At 37.4% G+C, this 26,099-nt stretch overlaps 2 protein-coding genes across 6 annotated transcripts in view; one reads left to right on the forward strand and one right to left on the reverse strand.

Annotated features, from left to right (window-relative positions):
* The first annotated feature begins 3,968 nt into the window (after nt 1-3,968).
* Nucleotides 3,969-22,572, forward strand: fybb (FYN binding protein b). Of its 4 annotated transcripts, none has more exons than XM_027139889.2 (19): nt 3,969-4,131; nt 9,692-10,628; nt 13,501-13,603; nt 14,439-14,494; nt 15,090-15,112; nt 15,195-15,238; nt 15,403-15,529; nt 15,614-15,773; nt 16,143-16,266; nt 16,382-16,401; nt 17,104-17,176; nt 17,746-17,838; nt 19,335-19,375; nt 20,148-20,196; nt 20,293-20,401; nt 20,953-21,106; nt 21,195-21,228; nt 21,319-21,350; nt 21,884-22,572. In XM_027139889.2, the coding sequence occupies exons 1-19, from the start codon at nt 4,129-4,131 to the stop codon at nt 21,907-21,909; spliced, it is 2,208 nt and encodes a 735-aa protein (XP_026995690.1). In that variant the 5' UTR covers nt 3,969-4,128; the 3' UTR covers nt 21,910-22,572. The 4 variants fall into 4 exon arrangements, 3 of the variants coding, with proteins under 3 accessions (XP_026995690.1, XP_026995691.1, XP_026995692.1); XM_027139891.2 differs by lacking the exon at nt 3,969-4,131 and adding an exon at nt 9,205-9,282; XM_027139890.2 differs by lacking the exon at nt 17,746-17,838.
* Nucleotides 22,014-26,099, reverse strand: part of mfhas1 (multifunctional ROCO family signaling regulator 1) — a 28,806-nt gene continuing 24,720 nt past the window's right edge. For both annotated transcript variants that reach the window (XM_027139887.2, XM_027139888.2), the window contains one exon: nt 22,014-25,842. The gene's annotated coding sequence lies outside the window, so the exon portion shown is untranslated. The remainder of the gene's footprint in view (nt 25,843-26,099) is intronic.

Consider the following 26,099-nt stretch of genomic DNA (forward strand, 5'->3'; position numbering starts at 1 on the left):
TGAGAACCAGTGGCCTGGACTACTTGTTCTGAGCAGGTGTTGTCAGTGAACAGGCTGTAAAACTAAGTTACAGACACTCATGAAAAACTGATGCTGATTATCTGGGAAACTTATCTAACAGCAGTCAAAATTAAAACAGGAGATCATCACTTACTCTGTGCTCAAAGTGATGCTCGCAGCTCCAGTGGTTTTCTCTGTGGGTGAACGAGGATGATGCTGAACAATTCCAGGATTTGCTTTTTTTCATTGGTTATTGCGTTAAATCATACCCAGATACAATAGTGCTTGGCTATTGTGTAGCCTCTTTTTTGGATTGGCTCATAAGTGTCAGGATCGACTAAGAACTCCAGGGGTTCCATAGAGAGAGCGGTATGGACTGATACATTTTGGGTGCTGCGGCATATTAAATATATGATAAATAGTAAGCTTTTTTGTGTGAGAAATAGTGTACGTGACAAAAGACAGAAATAGTGTGTGACAAAAGACCGAAATGAGCGACTGTCACGCTCAATGCGTGACACTTGAGAACCGTGTATAATGCTAGACATAATAGAAATAAGCAGTGGGATATGTACAATCAATGTGCAAGGAGCTTCAGCTAGTCATAAAGGCAGCAAAGATTATAGTGCACATAATACTGTAGCTACCTTCAGAGATATATAGTGCAATAAAACACTTGGGGATACGCTGTCATAATAAAATAGTCAATGGTACAGTGGTGTGGTGTGGTGTGGTGTGGTGTGGTGTGGTGTGGTGTGGTGTGGTGTGGTGTGGCCTTGATGTGAAGCAGAGTCATTGCCTGTTAAGTAATAGCAGTAATGATGAACAGACTGAATAAGGCAAAGACAGAAGTTGATAAAACTGAAGTGGGTCAAAACATTGTAAAAGTGCTTGGTTAAGTAAGGTGCACAAAGACTAAGCTGAGTGCATGTTTCACAATCTGCTTGTGTGTGTGTGTGTGTGTGTGTGTGTGTGTGTGTGTGTGTGTGTGTGTGTGTGTGTGTGTGTGTGTGTGTGTGTGTGTGTGTGTGTGTGTGTGTGTGTGTGTCAGGAATGGCTACCTGGACACACAGGGGACATTATGGCCGTTTTTGTGTCTTGTGCCATGTGCTTTTGCCTTTGTTTTGTGTATCGGGGTAACCCCCGTTTTTTTATCTCTTGTCTGTTGTCTTTGGTTCCCTTCTCTGTATCTGTATTTATGTTTGTGTTCCTGTTTCTGTGGTTCCAGTTTCCTAGTGTTTCTAGCTCTTTGTTATGTTATCACTGCAATTGGGTTTGAATTTTTATCTGTCTGTTTAGTCTGACTGTGTGTGTGTGGGGGGGGGTGTTTCTGTGTGTGTGTGTGTGTGTGTGTGTGTGTGTGTGTGTGTGTGTGTGTGTGTGTGTGTGTGTGTGTGTGTGTGTGTGTGTGTGTGTGTGGCTGACTGACCACCATCTTGCATTCAAATGGTGACCTGCGCAATGACAGGAAATATTTACTATATTTAAGAACACTGCCCCCTAGTGACAGAAGCTGTATTTGCACCCCTGACCCCTGCTGGAAAGGAGACGTGTCCTCCAGTGAACAAAACCAGGTTTATAGCCAGAAATGGAACAGAATTATTGGCACCCTTTTAGGAATGGTTAAAAAAAGATTTCACAGAAATTGCCCCACTATCTGAAGTATATTTAATTCAAAAAATGTAAATATCCAATAATCAATTAATATAAATGTAATAAAATCGTGTGTGCTGCATTTCTCACAAACTCTTTACCATTTGTTAGAATAATAGTTCTTTTGTTGTCAGAGTGAGATTAATTAGTGTTAGGCCCTGAACACTACACATACAACAGGAATAATCTTTGTTATTTGCTTTTCATTAACAAACTTTAGAAACACATCAACACTAATTGTTCAGTTTAATCTTAAATATTTTTCGTCCATACTGGTGTTCTAATGTCCACACTGCACCGAATTTCATCAAATATTTACTTCTTCCTTTCTGCTGTTATTTCCAGTTGCAGATGCTGTAGTGTCGTTTGCACACATTGCACAATTTTGTACTTTCTTTAGAAGAAGCAGAACTTATTATAGAGCAATGTTTCTTAACTCTGGCCCTTGTGAACCCTTTACAGTTTTATTTACTAAAAACAATGTTTTTTACTGGGAAACTTTATTATTTAAACTAGCGCTATACTGGGTCGTGGGGTTATTTTGATCTAAAGATATAGCCTTGTTAGAGTTCTGTGTAAAGGCTAGATGCTTCATTTGTTGTAAATGTGTATCTTTCATTGTTTTTGTAAATGCTTGCTCATAATCCATTCAGTGTTTTTGAATGATATTTGGATAATTTATGATAGTCTGCAATAAATCTAAATCTAAAATATTGGATAAAGGACTCTCAGATTGCTGTTTGAAGCATGGGGTAGTAAGACTAAAATCAAGCACTGCACATAAAGCAGAGGAGAACCAACTCTATTGTGTCAGATCCCTAATAAATCAGAAAGGACAGAAAGTTTGTCCCAGGGGACTCGCGGAACAATGAGGGAGGGGGTGCAAACCCATCGCATGGCGTAATCACAAACATCCTCACACACTCTTTCACACACTAGGGACAATTTAGAGATGAAAAAAACAAGTCTTTTACAACCAGAGTACACAAAGGGTAGAGGCAGTAATCAAACCCCCAACCCAGGAGGGGTGAGGCAAAACCTAGATAACATAAGACACTATATAGCAGTATATAGTCAATATATAGTACACTATATATAATAAAAACCATAACCTATCTGTGTGATGGAAGGAAACATGCAAGTAGGAACTGTCAATGATAAAGTTTGTGTAAAAATATGTTATCAATCTAATGTGTAAACCACCACTGATTTATATACAGCATGATTATTTATATACAGCATGATGTATTGTGATTACAGCGATGTCTCTCAGAAGAGTTAAAATGTGAACTAAATCATGTTCCTGTACATGTTCCAGGATTTTACATGACTGTCTCATGGCTGTTTGCTCTTGCACACAGAAAAGGTGGTTATGAAAAAAGTTTATGATAAATGACTTTTTAATCCCTTAAATTTACCCATGAACTTTATTTGTTCTACATCACAGATCATAGATCATGATTACAACTGAGTCATAAACAGCTTGTGGGTTTGGAGTTTATAGATTTGGAGAAAATGTAAATGAGATCCTTTGTTTTTCACTTCAGTGCTCTTAATAACATCTAGCAATGTAAACAGAGAAGTAATTTATATAACATCATCGAAGTGTCTCGCCTCTAGAAAAGAGAAATCGTTATGAATGTATGAAGAATTATGTGTTGGGCAAAAAGATCAACCACTCTCCTTTATGTCAAGCTCCTGAGTCTCCTGTGGTGAAGCCTGAGATGTCATGAGGAGTAAATTATTTAAACAAATGTATGGCAAAGTATCATAGTTCTGCAGGCTGATGATTTAAGTTACTTCTTTAACATTTTTCCATCTGTAGTCAATAAGAGGAGGCTCCTATTTAAAGGAAAGTAGTCTGTGGATCCTTCAGCATGACAAAGGTATAATTGCTGCCACTGTTTTTATAGCTAGGATAATACAGTGAGCACCAGGGAATTTCTAAAAGGCTCCAATAAATAAATATGATAATATGGTACATATTTACATAATTATATGATGTAATGACAAGGTACATATTTGCATAATATGAATAAATGGTGGGCTATGTTCATTAAATAGATCTGTGAACACAATGGAACTATAATACACATGTTTTTTGTTGTTTTTTGTTTTGTGTTTGTGGTCTTTGGTGTGATTTATAAAGAAAGACATAAGCGGCAGTACAGGTAAATGGGGAAAAAAGCTGTCTGTTGTCTGTCTTTGGAAAGAACAGAAGATCAGTATGGAATATGCAAATAACAGAGATGGAGCAAGTGATAGCCTTTCATGTGAGCTGCAGTGCCTCAGCTGTGACGGGAAGTCACAAGCAGCGCCCACTTGTAAGCTGACAAACAGCCTGTCAAACAGAAACAGACACAGACACAGACACGCACACACACACACACACACACACACACACACACACACATACACTAGTGAAATCAGTCTAGTGAATCTGTGAATCAGACACAGCAGGAGCCCAGTACCATCATGGTAAGTGAAGTGCTCTCCCTTTTTCCTGTTTTGTTTAGGAGCAGGTTCTCAGTGTTTTAGTGGACTTTAAAGCATCTTGATAAAGCTCTGTGAAATGGAAAGCACAGTGGACATCGTACATGCAGTACTAAAACAGCTTATGTTTTTGTCTGGAACTAAATTTTATGTGAATTTTCATGATGCCACTTTGACTAAAGGAAGTGTAGTCGTTAGAGAGCATGTGCATTACAAAATGCATGAACAGTGTTTTAACATTTATTTCAGTCACATGTCCTTTATGCGACAAGCTAAAAGTGTGGTTTGGAGAGTTTTTTATCAGCTTTTTTGCAATATCAAACATGATTGTGAAAGCCAGCAAACCTTTTCTGCTTGCTTCATCAACAAGTGTTCCTCTTTGCTTTTAACACTATCTACTCTCCCACAATTTTTCAGCTCTGTTCTCACAGCCAGTGTACTCTCTCTTTTGGCTGTGTTCTTTACACTATTACTTGCACTGGGTCAATTATAATTATAGACATGTATTTGTATTGCTCACTGATTTCAGCAACCAAGTGCTCATGGATAAAATGTTAACATGGAAACTCACATCTCAGGAGACACTGGAATGTTCCTTTCCTTATTTCTTTATTTCCTTAAAATGTATTTTTTATGGGCTCATGTAGAAAGGTACAGAGTTTAAGTTAATAGTACATCATAAAGGTATTTTAACGTTTTAAGCAGAAGGAGTTATATCATTTGAATACTTTATAATTAGCTTATTTACTTATAAAATTATAATCATGTGAGTGGATATCACAGTGTATAATATAAAGGATCCTAAAGTTTTCTTGACTTCAGGAAGGCTTTTGACACGGTAAACCACATAATTTTTATCAGGTCCTTCACAGAATAATAAGTCAGAACCTAAGTATAACCACAGGTGTTCCCCGAGGATCTATGCTGGGTCCATTGTTTTTTTACGTTGTATATCAACGATCTTACAGTACATCTGTCTGTCCCAGCACTAACATACAAACTTATGCTGACGGCACTGGTTCGTCTCACAGCTTGGCTAGAGCAATGCTGTTTACAGTTAAACATCTCTAAGATAGTTTGTATGTTTGTTTTTTTTTACCAAAACTAATATCTCAAGTGTAGTGTCAGATGTTTTTATATCAGGGGAAAGACTACACATTGTATCTAAATATAAGTACTGTATCTCTGTGTTCTGATTGATCCAGACTCTCAATTAAGGCTTAGGTTAAAAACATCTGTAAAAATCAAATTTGGTCTGTCAAATTTTAGATTTATTCGGAATTATATGTCATTATATGTCAAAGGCTCCTTTGAAGTATGTGCATTCCTGATATCCTGATCATTCCTGATTATTTATGATATCACGTAATGTTTCACAACTTAATCAAAACCTAGCATAACTACTCTGGAACCACTAGAGTTTTTGTATAAACAATCACTAAAAACTCTTTATAAGAAATCAGTCTCATTATTGCTGAGATAGCTTGATCAGATATGTAGATATTTGTCTTATGTTTAAGACTATACATATCCTGACTTCACCGTAAAAACAGTTTGTGAATATTAGAACAACTGCTCATCTGTCCACAAAGAGTGGGGAAAGAGGGGACTGTATTATTATTCCTCTCAGAAGATGTTAATTTGGTCAGTCTGTATGTTCATTCATAGCTGCAAGGGAAGGAAACTCCATCCCATCAACAATTAAGATACTTGTTATATATGGTTCCTTTCAGTTTCATCTTACAAAATGGATACCAGATTCTCCAGTAGAGCACGTTGTAAAAAGCGGCAACAGCGTAACTTTAAGTTTTGTGCCACAGTATGGTCTTATATATTTATCTTAGAAACTGAATATTTCATAATGTGTAGATTGTGACTGTCTGGAGCAGTTCTAATAACTCAACAGCAATAAAGAAAATACTAATTGACATACAGATGGATTTGCATCTCATGAAATCAAACCTTATAGAGAGAGAGCTAAATAAAGTGTAATGTGTCTGTCTGTGTTTTCCCCTTGTTTCTGTCTGCCGTCTCTCCCTGATGTTAATTGTTGACCCCGCCCACCTATCTGTTACCATGGACACTAATTACATTCATTCTCTTCCCCAGGTGTTTTGTCTTAGTCCTTGTCTGTCTCTGTTTTGTGATTGGTTCTCGTTCACCATATATACTCTGTCTGTTCACTTCAATGTTGTTGGTCGTTTTTGGTGTTGGTGTGTGCATGTCCATGTTCCCGTTTCCTGTTTGTTCCGCGTTGCCTGCCTGTTCGTTTGTGTTTTGTTTAGTAAAAACCTTTAAACTGCATTTGGATCCTCACTCGCCTTTGTCTCACCGTGTCACTTCGTGACAGAACGACCAACCACATTGAAGTGAACAGACAGAGTATATATGGTGAACGAGAACCAATCACAAAACAGAGACAGACAAGGACTAAGACAAAACACCTGGGGAAGAGAATGAATGTAATTAGTGTCCATGGTAACAGATAGGTGGGCGGGGTCAACAATTAACATCAGGGAGAGACGGCAGACAGAAACAAGGGGAAAACACAGACAGACACATTACATAAAGTCTATAAGTCTATAAATCTAGAACTATAGGTCTATCTCTGTCTATTTCCTGTATCTCTTAAAAATCTTACCCAAGCTGCGGTAGCATTTGAAATGTGAGAATTTCGTAGCAAACCACTGATACTAGCATGGCTTGCAAAACAAGGATAAAACTCAAGCAGGAAAAGGACATTTACATGAAAGGGATGACGGAAGTGTGTTCATTTTACTATACTGTGACTCAAAGTTTTCTTTCCAGGCTACAGGAAGTATTAGTAACATAACTTGCTCTCTTTATAGCAACTGTGATAGTGTAATTAATGTTGACTAATTCCTGTTCCTGTGTCAAAAACAAAACTTCTGTTTTCTAACAGTCCAGTCTATAGTCAATAGGATAAGAATGCCGTTCCTGAGCTTATCTGCACTTCGTAGTGTCCTGCAGTGCTCATTACCCAGGGTGTGTCAATGCACCTGTCCAGCTGTATCTTCAGACCTGATAACTGGGTCTGAGTGCCAACAATGTTACAAGGTGGGGCTTTCTGATCTGCTGCCAGGACACCATGAAGGATGCATTATTATTAGCACCAACAAGCTTTTCACATCCTTAAAAACCGCATGTTATTTGCATGTTAGCATTAAAAAGTACCTGCCAAACCGGTTTTGGCCATAAAAACGCTTAGAGATCAGTGACAAATATAGTGCCTTATAACCATACGTTAGTAGCTGCGCTACACTCCACACAGCAATCCAGTTCCCGTTATAACTGCTGGTTATACCAGTTAAAAGAGCAGATTCATTCAACTCATAACCCAGGTGTTAAGCCTGACTCTGGTGTACTGGCACAAGCCATGGCGTTACTCATGCCTCCTTTCCACCAGAAAGAACCGGGTGCTGGTTCAGAGTGCTGGTTCAAAGTTGGTTCCACTGGCGAGCCTTCTAAGAACCGGTTTGCCTTTCCATGGGCTAGAGAGCCATCACAGTGCCAAGTCTTATGTCACTGTATACAATGTTATACAGCAACATTAGCGCAGCAGCGGCAAACACAAACACAACATCAACAATGGAGGATGTTGCTTTACTGTTAATGCTCATGGCTTTGCGAACCTACATTGACATCCAAACATGGTGAATCCTGACTTAAAATTATTTAAAAATGTCAATAACGACATTCTCTTTTGTCTTGTTGGTCACAGTAACCCCGCCTCCAGCCCCTAACGCAAGCAGTTCTTAAGTCTAGACCAGCAATGTTTTTTGTGCTACTTAAGAACCACTTTTCCTGATTCAGAGCCGGTGCTTTGGGTGTCGAAAAAGAAAGAACTGGGGCATCAGTGACCAATTACTGCTCACCACCATTCCCCAATTTTCTTGATTATTAGATCAACCATGAATAGAACTAATAGTTAGAGACACTGAACTGTCATTTCATAAGAAATAAATGCAGCCATCTACAGACCAACCCTCTCTTATACAGTGGTGCTTAAACGTTTGTTAACCTTAGAAGTAGACAAAAGTAGACAAAGTAACCCCAGTCAAACAAAGGAGACAAAGAGATATTATACTTTGGGAATTTATTCAAGAAAACGATCACTATTTCATATTGTTGCTTATCAAGCTATAAAAGGTTACAAAATCATATCTAAAGAAACCCACAGTCAGACAGGTTGTGTACAAATGGAGGAAATTTAAGACCATTGCCTACATTTACAGGATTAGTCAACCAACAAAACATTCTAGAGGGTTAAAATCAGGCCCTGAATTTTCAGTCTGGCTTCTTCATATATCTATATAATATGAAGGAAAGGTCATCATTGATGATATAATGGCTTCAGTATTATACTAGTGAATTTGTCAGGACATCTTCCCATGAACTGAGCGTCAAGAGACAATGAGTCATACGCCAAGATAACCACAAGCCTGCAAGTCGGTGCAGTTATGGCTGCACAAGGGGGTCAAACACTAGATAATAAAAGCAAAGATTCACATACTTTTGACACTCACATACATGTAATACTGTATAATTTTTCTCAATGATAAAGAATGAATGATAAATAAAAGAATAATATATTTATCTTATTGGTTTCAGCGTGTGTGAAAATCTGATGTTTTGGATCATATTTATGTGGAAAAATAGAAAAATCTAAAGGGTTCACAAATTTGAAGTGTTTTAGTCTGGCTTTCTCATATATCTACTTAGAGAGGTTAATACAATAGCGCTTTTCAAAACAATCACCTTCTAACCTGGTTACCACAGATTCTAAATGATAAAAAGTTATCAATAACATTCCACTATTATATCATGTTAGGAATCTACAAGCAACTAGATTTCTTTCTGCAGCAATTGCAACAAAGCACAAGACACAAGAAAAGAGTGCTGTATCTGCCTCATAGACAGGTCATCTGCAAAAACCAGAGAAGGTTTCACTTCAGATAAAGCATTTGCCATTGGTTAAAACTGTACAACTTCCTGCTACTATAGTACTATAGAATAATGTGTTCAATTTACACAGTTCCTGTGTTATCACAGTCGGAGATAAAGTTTAGTGAGGAGAGTACATAGTAAATCATACAAGAGTCTGCAGAAGATCAGGTAAAAATATTTTTTTATTACATGGATGCTTTTCCAGTTGTGTCATAAAGGTAACGTTTGATTTATTTTATTGTGTGAACCCTTTGATTGCAGTGAGCTCTGGCAAGGTAGATTGCAGTTGTTATTTCTGATTAAGCTACAGTACTAAGTAAAATTACAAACAGGGTCTAGCAGAGTACATATATAGAACACAGGCATTTATAATATAAGATAGGTTTGCACTGAACATATGACACTAATGGAAGTCTGTCTCCCAGAATATCTTTCACCAGTTTTCATTAAACTGTTATTTTTGCTAGGTATTAATATTGAAGATGTAACTTTGTGATAAATACACAAATGCCTTTTTGTATGTCCTTGTTTTCTATTTCTAATTTTCTTACTCTTGGGCTGTGGTGTCCATTTGCAGGACAACAAATCAGACGTGAAAGCCATTCGGGCTCGTTTCCAGACTGCAGGTGTCTCGACTGAAGGAAGTGCTACTGCTGCTGCTGCTGTTGCACGTCCAAAAAACGCTCTCCACCCAACCCTATCAGGTCCAATGATGCCGTCCAAGAAACCAGCTCTGGAGGCCTGCCTCTCGGGTGGTTCTGCTGCTACCTCTATCAACCCTAAACCCAACTACATGAAGAACATAGTCTCTAACAGCAATGCGTCAGAGTCTCCAAAGCCTAAATCCATTGCCAGCAGGTTTGAGAATGCGATTGCAAATGAAGATAGCAAACCGCCGTTTGCTAAAACTTTGAAACCCAAACCACCAGACTCCAATCAAAACGGTGAATCAAAGCTAAAGGTACCTTTACAAAAGCCGCCGACAATGGAGGCCAAGAACACATTTCCCAAGCCGCCACCAGTGACAGCCAAACCTTTCAAGAGCACCAAAATTGAGAACAATGAAAGCACTGTGAACACCACCCCTACCCCTCCAAAAATACCCACAATGACCAAACCAAAGAGTGCTATCAATATACTTCGGCAGCAGACAGATGACGGTAAAGTGGAGGATCAAACGGTAAAATCTTTTACACGCTCAAATCTTAACAATTCTAGCTTCCGTGCTGCCCAAAACATGTTCAGCAAAGCAGAAGAAACAACAAAGGATGAGTCGAAATCTGAAAGCTCAAAAGAATCGCAAGTGGCAGCCCCTATTATACTACAAAATAAACCTGCCTACAAGACCAAACCCTCTGGACCTAACACTCAGACAGTAAAAAAAGATCCTTCAGCCCCAAAAAGAAATCCATTAACTAACCTTCTTGCTCTCGGCAGTGCACCAAGCAAACCTAACAGACCACCCAAAGTCAACCTTGAGAAGTTCAAGAAGGGCACAGAACCTCCAGGTGAAGGTGAGTACAAAATTGAGCTGTTCTCAGTTGACTGTCCGAAGGACTACTTGCTAAGGACCTGGTTAGATCATCTTTGATTATGTACAGCAAAGAAATACATATTTCACAGTAACATTTCCATTTCCACCAGTCTGATCTACCAGTACAAATACACATTTATTAACACAAGTATTGTAAATTAGACATAACAGCATCAAGCCAGTGAAAAGAATAGTTTCTAATATTAACTTCCTCTTTGCCCTTCAAGACAGGAGTGTACATCACATGGCCTAGTGTGACATCCTCTAATGTTCACAACTTCTCATTATGTGATGACCCAGAATGCTCTGTGGTTTAAGACCTGCTGCTTCTATTTACAGGCTCCTATCTTCACCAGCTCGCCTCGGGCAGCTATTATTTATCATACAAACTTTCACATGTTGGCCTGCAGTCACAAACATTTTGAGTTATTGGGCTCTAATTTTAACGATACGATAACTGAAGGTTTTTTGGCATCCTAATTTAAAAACCTTGTTTAAGTAATGCTGTTCTCACAGCATAAAAATTTAACTTCCTTTTTTGTCAGCTGAAGCACAAAAACTGGGAAGCACAAAACGGGAACAAAGATGAGAGAAAGCTTTCGTCTTTAGCCTGCTTCACTGTGAATAGTACTATAAGAGAGCTCAGCTGGGTTGAGGTTACTCCATGTATACCTGGTCACTTTACTGGACTTCTGTCTGGATTAAATACTGATAAAATTTTACCCGCATGTAATTACACTTGTGGTCAAATGCATCTCCGGTCAGACCGACTGAAATCCGATTATTCATATAGTTGTTTCAATATCCAAATCACTTTGCATTGTTTATTTATTTGTTTGTTTATGTATGGTTTTGCTTTATGAAGATGATTGCTGCATCAAATATGATTTTAAAGTGAACATGCATCACATTTCAGGAGCAGGGTCATAACCACGTTTAATGTTTTTGTGAGATCGGTACTGCAAAAATGAGCCATAGCAAATACATCACAATACCAGATATTTACTATATCAATTACCGATTTTTAACCTTCATTATAATGTTATCCTTCACTTCTTCCATAAACTGACCTGACTCCAGTTAGAGCATTTAATGTTATAAAGTTACTTGATACTATTCCACCGACAAAATAGATAATAATAAACTTTATCATATTCATTGTATGTTATTAATGACTTGTACAATACCAAAAGCTTACTTATAGACAGCTAAGGACACTGTGGTTCGATCCGATCAGCTAAAAATACTACAATTAGCAAGCCAATCTCATTAGCAATCTGTCAAAAAAAGATTAACAAATAACATTGTGTCTTATTATTAAAGTTTTCTAAGTCATCTGCAAACATACTAGCGTCTACCAATAGATTTACATTTACCAATGCCACGTTAATGTTTAGAACACATTTTACTGTATAGAAAACAAAATTTTAGACTCAGCCTACACATGTACACCTAAGCTAAGCATTCATGCACTTATCTAATTATCAATCATTTGGGAGCAACATAATGCTTAAAATCAAGCAGGTACCTGTCAGGAGCTTCACTTTAATGTTCATGTCAACATGTCTTTGCGACTTTAACTGTGTCAGTGGTTGTGGGAACCAGATAGGCTGGTATTTGAGTATTTCAGAAACCACTCTAAATACTGCAGTAATAATTCACTTGATTAAAAGTGAAAACCTTTTCTTAAAGTTAACACGACTCTTCTGAAAACGTTCTGCTGAAAATCTGTAGCGGTTTCATTAGCTTTCTAGTTTTGTTAGCTATCTAGCTCAAAATTCAAGCTATATTGTTAAGCTGGAAAAGATTTACATTATCCTAAGCATTATAGGCTGTAGCAACACTTAAAGTATATAAAGATATATTTAAACAACAAGTAATTTAAGTAAATTGAACATTGTGTACAAACTTAAAGATCTGGTTAGCTCAGTCAGATAGCTGCTGGCTTACCTGTGCCTATATTACATCCAAAGGCTGGATGTTGAGCTGTGAAATGCTATTACCACAGGCTATATATACTGCTATTATTTGCAGATCATTATCACCCTGTTTGCTCTAAAGCTGAAGATCCTGGATAAACTGGGCCAGAGATCTGCTCACTGATCATCAGTTGTAACAGTTTCAGTCATTGCTGATGCTGACTGAGCATTTGAGATTAAACATTCAGGAGGAATTCATTAAAATTGGATTTTACTTGAAAAGTACCTTTTCAGTGACCTTTTACTCAAGTTCTTTAGCAAAAGTACATGTGGTTTGTTATTTTCTATCTCTACATTTATATGGTATCAAAAAAACAATTTATTTATATTATAGTATAGCTAAATTGGGTAACATAATTGGTCACAAATTATAATTCATGGTTAATCTGCCTAGTCTAAGGTCTATATAAAGCCAAATATAAAGTGTCAGCTGCTCTGAAGTCAGTCGACTGGGCATTTGAGATTATAGATAGTAAATAGAATGAAACCATTAACATGGGGAGAACATACAAACACCACACACAATGCAAAGGCCCTCAACCCCAGAGGTTGAAGAAAACATGCTAACAAACGGATAACAGCTTTAGGAATTTTGGGATGTCTTTCATCCAGGTTATACAAGAATAAATGTATCAGTCTCTACAAGCCTTACATGCCAACTGAAACCTCTGCCAAAAGGTGACGAACAAGAATGTCACAAGAATAATGAAAACTGTAAAACGATAGCAAGTTTCAAAACAACACAGAAAAATCACACATTTTATGCAGCAACCATCTTATTCCTAAGGCAAACACAAACACTGTAAGTGTAATGAAAGTAGTGAAAGCTCTTCAAATAGAAATATGACAGTTCTAAGTGAGTTGTTTTTTTAGGACCTGAAATAAAGAAGGGAGGTTCTCTCCCTCCTCCTCCTCCAGCATCACACCCCAGCACCCATCCAGCTCCAACTTTGCCCCCAAGACCTCCAGGACCCATGTCAGTAACATCACAACACATGTTTAACTGTAATTTAGAAGTTGACTGTAATTTTATATATATTTTTTGTATATTTTTATGTGTGTGTGTGTGTGTGTGTGTGTGTGTGTGTGTGTGTGTGTGTGTGTGTGTGTGTGTGTGTGTGTGTGTTTTACTAATATGTGAACGTTTACATGGCCTGGTTTCAGGTCTACACCACATACCTTATGATCTGAACAAAATTTAATTTGGATTGAGGTCAATCACATCAAATTTGAGGGGTTCATTCATAATTATATTTAAAGTTGAAAAGTAACTTTCAGTGACTACGAACACAATGCAAGTCACTGTGAACTAAGATCTCAGGGGCGTCATGAACATACTTTTTTTAAGGGCGCACAGTGTGAACCATCATCTTTGTACATTGCGAGGGTAAATTGCACATTAGCTCTGCGTTTGCTAGTTTTATGATCTCTTCTGTACTGGGTTTTTCCCTGGCAACGCTGAAATTCTTCAGAAATAAATGTGCAGCCACGAGCATGTGGCCGCGCACAGATGCTGATTAATGTACATTACTGCTATATAAAATATAGAGGTGTGTAAGGCTTATGTGTGATCATAACAGAGAAAAGTGAACAAAGAATTGATAATATCTATAATATAAAATCTACTTGGCTCAACACTCTGAATGGGCACATCACCTCTAAATGAACTGTTACTATAAAACATTCCATTATTATCATTATCATTCCATTCAATCATTCCATTAAAATGAGCCAGAATTGCTGTTACAGAAACGCTTTGATATAAAGACTAATAGCATCGATGTTATTATTATAATATGTTTCTGATGCAGAGTCCAGCAAGAGGAGGAGTATGACGATGTGGGTGACTTGAATGACTCGTCGTTTGGTGAGCTAACAGCTAACACAGAACATTTTATAAACTGAAGGCTTCCATATAAAATTATATACATATAAAATAAGAAAAAGGGGATTTGGTATGAATCTGATGATGTGTGGGTGATATGTGGGTTTTTTTATGTTCTTGAAACTGCTTTCGAAATAAAAATTTGCCCCCGTCAGGGATAAGCGTTCAGAGTAGTGCAGCTAGCATGAGCCAAGTGTTGCTAAGCTCGCATACACTGAGACATACATTCAAAAAAGTTTATCTTTGATTTATCTTTTACTGAATGTATTTGCGTGTTATTGTGAACATTTTTATACTCACCGGTGGTGTGACTTTTTTTGCATTTTCTTTTTACATTTACACATAAATATGTTATTGTGATATGAATGTTTTTTTTTTTTTCTATAGCTAATTTTCTCTTAAAAAATTAGGTATCGGGCTAAATGTACACAACCCTTTAAAAATCTACGATGTGTTTTTTCACTTTTTGAATTTTTGTAAACAACTTGATACGGTTTGACATTGCAGTACCTAGTACAACTATTTTATTATGAATAAAGACTTGTTTATGTGAACCTGCATGTTTTTATATTTGCAGGTAAGGCAGGGCGACATGACGAGGTAAGAACAGATAATGTAACTGAATTTCGGTTTGTTAAGTTTGACTGTGATGGTTGGTCTTCACTTATTGTCATCTGCACAGGGAAGTGGAAGTGATGGGGAGATGTATGAGGAACTTGATGGATGGTAGGCTTTTTTTCTTCCCCAGACCGCATGTATTTCTGTTTCTTTCTGTAAAGCATGCTGGTTTCATTGCCTTTACAGCACAAATGTGCCTTGGTACAATAACTAGGCTGCACATTTTTAACCACATCACCAAAAATCCACATCTGTGTTGGTGGAAATTTCAGGGCTGTCCCCGATGTGAAGGAGCAAGAAAAGAAACGGGAAAAGGAAGAGAAAAAGCGAACAGAGCAAGAAAAGAAAGACCAGAAAGAGCGTGAAAAAAAAGAACAAGAAGCCAGAAAGAAATTCAAAGTAAGGCCACTTCAGTCAACGGCATATTACATGTATATAAATGACCATCACATGAAATGCTTATGTAATGTTTGTTTTCTGCAGCTGTCTGGTCCCCTGAAAGTCATCCATAAAGTGAAAGCGAGAGTGGATTGTAAGGGTGGCAGGAATGACCTTAGCTTTAAACAAGGTGACTCTATCGACATCCTCCGGATTGCAGACAACCCCGAGGGCCGATGGCTGGGCAGGACTCAAGACGGGTCCTGTGAGTGTCAAATCACTCTTTACTAATGATTTAAAGAGTTTCTTTACTAATTTTTCTGTATTTGTTTCTGTTCACAAACTTGATCATCATCTTAGGTGTTCTCATCATCAGATGTGAACTGAAAGTGAAACTAATTAGATACACATCTTAACATCTGTTATTTTACAGCACTACTGATTTCTTGATATTAATTAGACAAAATGTGCTGACTGCTGGTGGAAGACCAGGTTTATTCTGATGTGCTTTATAGCTATAACAGCTATAAACTATACACAATAGGATGCAGTAATGAATACTGTATGTCATATCAAGTAGTGTAATTCAATTCAAATGAATGGGGAAGACACTGAAACACCATTTTCCACTCAGGTGGCTATGTAAAGACCGAGTCGGTCCAGATCGATTTTGATGTTCTGAAGAATCAGAGCAAGGCTCCTCCTGAGGACGACGGCGACGTGTACGATGATGTGGCCTCTCAGGAGGAAAGCAGTAGGTACCGTATCTGTCCAAATTCTCATGAACATAACTAAGCCTCAGGCAAATCATGCAAATGATCTTTAATGTGTTCATGTAGCTCAGTTCATTCATACAGTTATGTTTCATTTCAGGAGCGCAACTGGTCCAGGAGGTAAGTCTGAATTGGCATGTGTGAAATATGGTATTTACTCAAATATAGTCTCTCACCCAAGACATGTTTTGTGTCCGGCATTTGGATCTCTATATCTTATATCTTCAGCAACGACACTAATGGAGCTTATTATAGACACACGTCCACCTAAAACCACATCCAGTTTAGTTTAGTGTGGTTTAGGACAAAGTGGAATCTAGTCATTAATGATAACCATAAAGGTGGCTTTGGACTGCAGTTGCTACTAAACAGTTTTGCAGTCAAATCTCATGCAGTGAAAAAGATAGACCAGATGTTATGGTGTCATGTTAAAGCAAATGAACTTCCTGGTTGTGCAGTTGTAAGTTTGTACCATATAGTACAGATATAGAAGGGAAATTTGTGAGAATGGGTTCCTTTTTGAGTCTGGTTTCTTCTTCGTATTGTCTCAGAGTATTCTTCTTCCCACTATCATAAAATAAAAAAGGGATAAATAAAAAAAAGAATAAATAAATAAATAAAAACATCCTAACTTTATATATTTCTGTAAAGCTGCTTTGTGCTTTATGTCCATTGTTAAAAGTGATATACAAATGAAATTGAATTGAACTCTAATTAAAACGTGAAAAGTGCTGGAGAAATTAAAAATAAGGAGAAAATTAGTTTTTGTTGTGGGTTTAAGAACAGGGTAACATGGCTAACACTGCCCTCTGCTGTTCTCAGTCATTCTGCCTCCTCCACCTGAGGGACCTGACGATATTTATGATGATCTGGACGATTCCAGCCTTAATGTTAGGTGAGTGCATTGAGAACATGTGCTGATGTGGTAGCTTAGCAGTAAAGGACTACAAACGGAAGGTTGTCAGTTTGAATCCCAGGTCCACAAAGCTGCCAATTCTGGGCCCCTGAGCATCGCCATTCACCCTCAATTGCTCAGTTGTATAAAAATGAGATACAACTGTAAGTTGCTCTGGATGTCTGCCAAATACTGTAAATGTAAGGATATGTCGCTTGGGGCATATTAGTGTGCAGAAATGAGTTTATCACCAATTACTTTGAAGATAAACACATTTGCACTTTTCTGTGGATTTATTGCCCTTAGTAGGCAAGAACAGAAACAAAAATACTTATGAAAAACTTCTGACTATTCTGACTATATATCTATTCTGACTTCTGACTAAATACTTAAAGCCAATTTTTTGGACATTTAAAATGAAACATTAGAATGTGGCTTTTTAATATGTACTGTACAAAATGAGTTTTGACATTTTTGAGTGATTTCTAGGTCCTGTGTCTGTGTGTGTGTCTATTGTACATTATAATATATCATAATACATCCTCAATGTCATGTCCCTGCGTTGGCAGACCGGATCCCAGGTCTCTCAGCAAAGCACGCAGCTTCATTCGGATGCTAAAGACCCCCACTGACTGGAGAAAAAGCCCTGTCCACACTAACGAGTAATTTCTCTATTAGTAAGATGGAGCCAGACAATGTTCATTTTTAAAATCACAACCCCCTCGATTATTTTTTTTTTCTTGCTATCAAATTCATTACTGTGATGATTCTCAGGGCCTCAAACAACTTCAACACAAAATCACAAAAAATGAATCTCTAATCTACTGTACACACAAATCCTTCTTCAAATACCTCTTTAACTCTTCCCTTTTCCTCAGTTTCTTGTTGTCATCACACTTTTCTGTCTCTTTTCCTTTTTCCCTTTCTGATCAGAACATCTGCTGTTTATTATAAAGGTCTGTGTGCACTACCGATGATTGTGTTCTAAAGTCAAACTATTATTTTATCCAGAAGAGTTTTTCATTAAGACAATGATTTTGTGTAAAACAGTAAAATTATTGGCCGAAGAGCTTGTACATTGTTTACAGCAGTGTACTGACAATCAGTCAATATCAGGAATAAACCATTTCCTGAGCGACAGGGTGGTGGGTTATTTTCCTACAACAGCAGGCTCTGAAGTGTTTTATTCCTCTCGTACCACACCTTGTACTTTTTATCTGGTTATAGTTACATTTAAACTCGTGGAATGTCATTAAATCCAGTTACTCATTATATGTCATACCCACTATTATGTTTTTAAACTGTCCAATCTGTTTAACACCCAATATGTATTATAGCAGCTAGTCATTCTGACCAATCAGATTAGAGAATTCAGTAGCACTATTATTTTACTAGAACCTTTTTGATACCTTACTCTTTTAATATTAACAGCGCGTCCAAGTAATCATAGATCAGTCAGGACATAAACACTGTTTAAACACTGAAATGTGTTGTTTAAGAATGAAATATATATAATCATTGATGCAAGTCATTTTTGTTAGATCTATAGCACCTATGGAAATGCACAGAGCTCAGCTTTCAGATTTCTAGGTGCTTTGTAAAATGTCCATAAAAGCATCTTTGTAAGACAGAGAGAAAAGGAGAAGCTGATGAGGGAAGGCAAGTAAGAACAGGGACTAATTTGTCTCTTGGATGTTCCAGAGCTTTAAATCTAACTATAAGGATATATAAACCGTGCAACATGTCCCTTATTGTTAAATGTAACATTGTAAAATTTAAACAGCAAATTGTTGTGGTGCAAGTGGAATAGCACACTTCTGACCGTACTGATTATATGTATGGGTAATAATACACATTGTGTGGTCTGCTTAAAGCTGCGTTCACATATACAGTGAATCGGTTATCTCTCTAAGTTGCAGTCATTGTATATCAGTATCATGTCATATGAGATGAAGGAGAAGCAGTGTTTGCTTTAGTGGGTCTAATCACTAACAGTCTTTGTCTCTCATATCACAGGAAAGAAAACGTTTTGTCTCTGTGAGTCACTGTAGGTGTGAACGCAGCATTAGTGATGTGTATAAAGTGCACTCGGACTTTTAAAGCTGCCTGTATATTGTCTTGGTGAGGTCTTAAAAGTTGAATGCTTGTGCATTTTCAGGGTTCCTCCTCCTCCACAGTTCAGTCCAGAAAATAACCCAGGTAAAGCTCACACACTGTGGCTACATGGTTAAACCACACATACAGACCACTGAGCATCACACAGGACATGCACTTGTGTAACAGTCTGTTCATTATGCACAAATAATATGATCATGTACATGTTCATATTAATGTGCGGCAAAGTCATTCAACACATAGACACGGAGCCATTTGCATATTCGAACCTGATAGGCTCTGATATTTCTGAAGCAATAACACCTCCATGTTGTGTTCATACTGAAAGTTATAGTGACAGTGAAGTAAGAAGGAGGCTGATTTGTGTAAAGTAGCAACATGTTAAGTTACCAGTTTTTCCACAAGAATTGAATGAATTAATAATATAGTATGTAACGTAATGGTCTGGGTACAGCTAAGTGATAATTGCTCCATTCCTCAAAGCCAGACACTACATGGCCTTCCTCACAATGTCATTTGTCTTACTTGTGCTCAAACACAATATAGACCGGTATAGCTCAATATCTTAATTAAGAGATCATTAGCAAGGGTGGGAATAAGATGCCTTTGTCTAATGTTAATGGGACGACTAGAGCTGTTTAATATTGAACAGGGACAAATATGTATTTAAGTGATTAGACACGACATTTAAAGAAATCCAAAATAAATCATAATTAATTAATTTCATTTTTTTCTGCAGTTAATGTTTGAATTTAAAGAGCACCAGTGTTATTATGCAAATGAGATATTTAGTCACAGCTACTGACATATTAATCGTTTGTTAAAGTGGGACTGAGCATGCGTGTTGTATTTACAGAAACTGAGGATGTATATGATGATGTTGACACACCGCAGCTTCCCAGCAGGTACGGAGTCACACCATGACTAATATCAGACGACTATGGTAAACAAATCATTTACACACCCTCACACATGCTCCTATATTAATGCTTATTTTGCAGCATGCCTCCTTCCAAACTGAAGCTGACGAAACCTGAAGCTAAGATAGATGATCCGAAGAAGCAGAAGAAATTTGAAAAAGAGGAGAAGGATTTTAGAAAGAAGTTTAAGGTACTGGGTACAGTGTGTTTGAAAGGACCAAAACATCAGACTATATTAACAAACCCCAGAATCACTCACGTTGTTGGTACGTACTGTCATATTCGGCCAACCTGTAAGGCATCAGATCAACTTGACCAACAATTCAGCAGACGACCTTGTGCTGCGAGTGGCCAGCCGTTTCTTCACTTCCCCACTCATAATTTTAGTTCCTGTTTCCTTTTAGCACCTAAACTATAAACAGTCATTTTATCACCAGCCTTTATTTTGTCGTCTCACTCGAAGTTTTATTTACAGAGAATCCACAAAGCATACAGTGAACTCCTCTTTCCTCTTTAAAGCATAAAGTTACAGCTTTAACTCTGAATAACTAAGCTTTCTTCTGTTACTATATAAACAGCAGATCATTATATATTTTTGTGTTCTAACATAACATTCTGATAAGACTTCCATAGCACTGTAGCATACAGTTTTAGACATCATGTGATTTTCAGTGCCTTTCATTTGAGAAGGATGTTTAATAATAAGCTCTGACTTTTTTCTTCATTGTTGTATTTGTGCAGTTTGAAGGCGAGATCCAGGTTCTGTATCAAGTGACAGTTATTGCTAATAAGAAAGGCAGCGGGAAGGATCTGGCAGTGCAGGCCGGCGACACCCTGGACGTCATCAGCAACGTGGATAATGACAAACTCATCTGCAGGAACAAGGATGGAAAATGTGAGTGAGCCCATGTCCACCTCTCAGTCATTACATATGAACTAATGAGAAGATGAAATGAACTAACTCTACACCGTTCTGTTTTCAGTCGGATATGTCTTAAACAGTAACATCCAGACGGAGTGAGTTCTTCTTCAAACCATGTTTTATCCAAATACATACTTAGTGTCAATACACAGAAATGTAAAAAAAATATTTTTCTGCTCCGACAGAGATAATGACATCTATGATGACGTCGGTGATGGTATGTGTCTTTTTTTCATTGTTAGATATTTTTTCTCATTGTTTTCATGTTAGGAATTACAACGCCATTAGTATCAGTGAACTAATTAGACTTGCTTGCAGGATGTGGTTTTTCTTACATAATTACATATTGTGGTCAGTCACATGCAAACACTTGACCATCATTTTCATATGTGGGCTTTCTGCAAAAAGTTGAACGCACAGTCGTAGCATCACAGCATCTCCTTTACTGAAGATGCAGTTGCCCTTATATAGAGTGACTTACAGTTAAAATCATTAATACAACTGAGCGGTTCAAGGTTAGGGGCCTGCTTGGTGGACCTGGACCAGCTTGGTGGACCTGGGACTCAGCACCTTAGCCACAGTGTTACCACTTCCCCCATGTGGAAGAACACTAGTGACCTGAAGCCCTGACCTCAAAGTGCGCGCGTGTGTGTGTGTGTGTGTGTGTTCATGTTTTAACCAATAAGGCCAAATAGAATAAAGTAATATACATAAACTTGACACAACTCACTCGTTGCTTTAAATTTCCAGATTGCATCTACGACAACGACAACTGATTGACATCTGATGCAGCTGTGGATCTCAGGCCTGTTTTAATGCCCCATCTGACATTTTCTGTTTTATTTAATCTGCAAGTGATGGGATGCAACCTGTGTGTGTGTGTGTGTGTGTGTGTGTGTGTGTGTGTGTGTGTGTGTGTGTGTGTGTGTGTGTGTGTGTGTGTGTGTGTGTGTGTGTGTGTGTGTGTGTGTGTGTGTGTGTGTGTGTGTGTGTGAAACGAGTGATCCAGTCATGCGACTCAAACCCAGCAATCCACTTTCAGCAGTTTAAAGGAACAATGTGGACAAAAGTCAAATGTAAATAATTTCTATTTTCCCAAATGATTAGCTTTGTCCTGTCGTACTTCCTGTCACAGACTACATTTGGGACAAGGAGGCAATGTATACTATCAGTTTACCCAATTTTCTTCTTTAGTTTGTTATTTTCATAAACAACTTTCATTTTTGATGGTAAAGTATATACAGATAGCAAAGTGTGTGTTACTTTTCTCTGCTTTTTTTTAAAAACCCAGTGTGATACATTTTCTCTGCTTATACGCAGTTGTATAACGTTTAACATCGTATTTATGCAAGAGGCAGTATTTTGTTTTTTCACCTGTGTTATATTGTCATTTTTGTTTGTAGTCTCCAATTTAATAAAGAAGACTCCATTACAGGTTACTGCTGCAGTCTGCTTGAAATAAATTCTCTTCCCAGTGCTGGTGATAGGTTTACATCATCCTTGTACTGTAATTAGGAAATGGGCTTTTTCCTCACACACTGAGTATCAGCTACATTCATTCTGAAGACAAAGAATTAATATTAAGTAGAATTTAGTGAAGTTCAAATGATAAGTGTGAATGTAATCAAGTATGTGTCATTAAGAACAGGTAAGTAAGTAAGTGTCATTAAATTAGCGTAGATAAAGGACATTTCTGGATATTTTAACCAGGGCCTTTAGTATTAGAAATGGTCCAGGGGCAGGATCCCACGCTCTCGTCAATGAAGTTAGCTCTTAGTGCCGGCCCCAAGCCCAGATTAAGAAGGGTTGTGTTTAATATTAAAAATAAACGTGTGACTACAGACATAAACCTGAGAAACACCCAGTGTGTGATATCACTTTCCATATTATGTGTAATTATGTGTTCACTAAGCCACAAACTTTACAGATAAAACCCAACTTGAGTTAAGTCCCTTATTTCTTCACTTACGGCGAGTGAAATTGTAGTGTAAACAGTGACGTGTTACATTTTAATGACATTTTGAATGTGGGTCAAAAATGCAGCTGATGCATATGACATTTGACTTCTGAGCACAGAGTGGCTCAGCTGAGATCTCTGCTCTGAAGTTTGATCATCTGATGGCTTTCTGTGCTCCTGTGTGGGCACATCATCATGCCACTGTGGCATGCTGCCAAGAGTTGTAGCATTTCTCATTTAATACATCAAATACATCCGTAACATGCTTAAAAAAAACATCGTTACGCTTCTATGTTTATAAAATAAGAGGAATCTTTAGATTTTTTTACGGTTCAAGTTGATCGATAGCATATTTTAAGGAAAATAAGAAATTTGAATGTCTAAAATGCCAGAGCTTTAAGAATGAGCAATTTTTCATCATGTTTCTTTTTCATGTATTTATTTTTAACCTAGCCTAGTTGGTTGAAATGTTATGCCGATATTGTGGCAGTTGTCCAGCAGGGGGCTCTCACCCCTCTCCTTTCCCTCTCAAAACGCCGAGTCATGATACTCTACATACAGAAACCCAACAGTGACCTGTCTATTCTTATAACAGAATAAAATTTATTTGTTTATACTCATTAAAAATCTCAGACATGTCAATTTCCAGTGTGCTGATGGAATGAGACCACTTTACTACTCAAAGCTGGATCCTTTATTATAGGAAATGTCATAAATTACTACAGAAAACATCAGATTTGTCTGTAAATTTGGACAGATTTTAATTATGGAAAAACACTGAGGCAGTTTTTACCACATAAAGCATTTCCAGGAAAAAAAAAAAGCTGTAAACTAAAGTCTGTAAAGCATAGTGCACTTTTGAAGAATACATGGTTGAGAAATAAAAAAGTTGTTTCATAAGCCGTATGAAAAGAAATATTTGTATTTGGTGCTTCTGACAGATTGACGTGCTCATAACTCATAAGAAAATTGTGTTTGTGTCTACACTGAGCACACAGTAGCCATGCACAGTGTGCAGCAAACCATATGACAAGATACAAAAATAAAATTATGAAGTACAAAAAAGGGCTATCATAAACAACATATACAGTCAGTCTCACAGGAGCTGTGATTTTCTGAAGAACAAACAAAGTGATATTAAAAATGGATTTGTGTAAACAGTCTTTTCTTCACGTCAGCAAATTTACACCCTCCATCCGTTACGATATGTACAACACGTGGCCTGGCTCGTAAGACGGCGAGTGCGATGTGTTACTGTGAAGATATTCCTAAACCTTCAGCTCAGGCTACAGTCAGCAGTCCATGGCTTATTTATACCACATATTAGTTACAGGTTTGTTGGGGGTTCGCAAAAGTAAAAAGAAAACATGCAGCTGAGGATGTGACACAGGATCAAAAACAGTTGAGAAATGTTTTTGATTTTTCTTTTTCGTGAAAAAGTTACCGTATTTTCTGACCTATACAATGCTTTCCATCAGGTGCTGGGACTTCTCTGGGAAGCTATGTGAGAACATTTAGCCATGTGTTTGAGCATGAACTTTGGATGCATTTTAACTGAAATGCAACATTTAAACAATACGCAATAAAATTAAATACATGGGATGTGAAAACAAAAATGTCTCATTGATGCATGGTGGAAAAATTTCAGGCACATATACAGAATAGGTTTGAAGATTCTTACAATGATTATGATTTTATTTGTAATATATATTAAAAAAAATACTACGAAGTGCATTGAACAGTACAGAAAAGTTTAATGTTTGGTAGGTTATTCAGACAATTTCTTCTACTGATTTGTTCTATATTTTAGTTTAATCGTATACTGTACATTTACAATATAAATCCAGTTTGATCTCAAAAGTGCTTGATTTTATAAGGTACTTAATTTTTTTTCTGTAAACCTAAAATTTTCTAGTGACTTTAATGGAAATGACAAAAACTCCTAAGACATTTGCAGTGCTGTTGATTGTTTTTTATCTCCCTAAGCAAAAAAAAAAAAAATTTGACTGGCATCCATTTGGTGCAAGTTATATTCCAGGAAATACGGTACTATTCCAAATCATTATCAGTGTCATTGATTGTGGGCGAGCAGCTTAAGATACGCGTGCGTGTGTGTGTGTGTGTGTGTGTGTGTGTGTGTGTGTGTGTGTGTGTGTGTGTGTGTGTGTGTGTGTGTGTGTGTGTGTGTGCGAGACAGAATGTTTAAAGCCGGAAATGTACTACAGAGAATCTGCAGGTTTGGGGAAAAGGACAAAAAAAAAAAAAAAAAAAAAAAAAAAAATTTAAAGTTTGGAATCATTTCCTGCTTTAGTCCTGGATTCAGTTAAACCTGGCTATCAAAACTAAGACAGACAGCAGATTCTGTATGTACTGTAAACTGATTTCAAAACATTTCAGTCAATAAGCTGTAATTTCTGCATGCAGTGTATGAAAGGAACCAGAAACTTGTTTACTAGAACTCTAGCACTGCACTGTAGCCACCGTTTCTACAAGGTTTTTTGGATAACAGATCATCCCTTCATCAACTCAGTCCAATCAGCATCCAAGGAGCATGAACGTCTTCCTTTATCCGGAATATGACATGATCCCAGCATTTCTTCTTGGTTTCTTTCTGCTTCTTCCCTGTTTAGCAGTAACTGGATAAACGCAAGCATCTCACAGAGACACCCATGACGTACTGGGCCTGAGACTTCAGCTCTGCAGTTCCTAATACTGTTCTTTCTTCTACAACCAGCAGCACAAGCTCATTAACCTGTGAAGGAGACAATAAGAAAATCAATTAAAAAGGCAACGTATTTATCAAACAATAAGTCAGAATGTAAACTTCCCTAACACCTAATCACTACATATTTTATTGTATTCCTACATCCAATATTACAGATATGTTGATTCACAGGAAAGTTTAAAGCTCCGACTTTATCATTCACTTCATATCTCCACCATATGGAGGATTTTGTCCTTTTTTAAAAATTCCAGCAAATTTTCCATAGATTTGGATCAAGACATGTC

The sequence above is a fragment of the Tachysurus fulvidraco genome, chromosome 21 (genome assembly GCF_022655615.1).
Source record: "Tachysurus fulvidraco isolate hzauxx_2018 chromosome 21, HZAU_PFXX_2.0, whole genome shotgun sequence".
Taxonomy (NCBI): domain Eukaryota; kingdom Metazoa; phylum Chordata; class Actinopteri; order Siluriformes; family Bagridae; genus Tachysurus; species Tachysurus fulvidraco.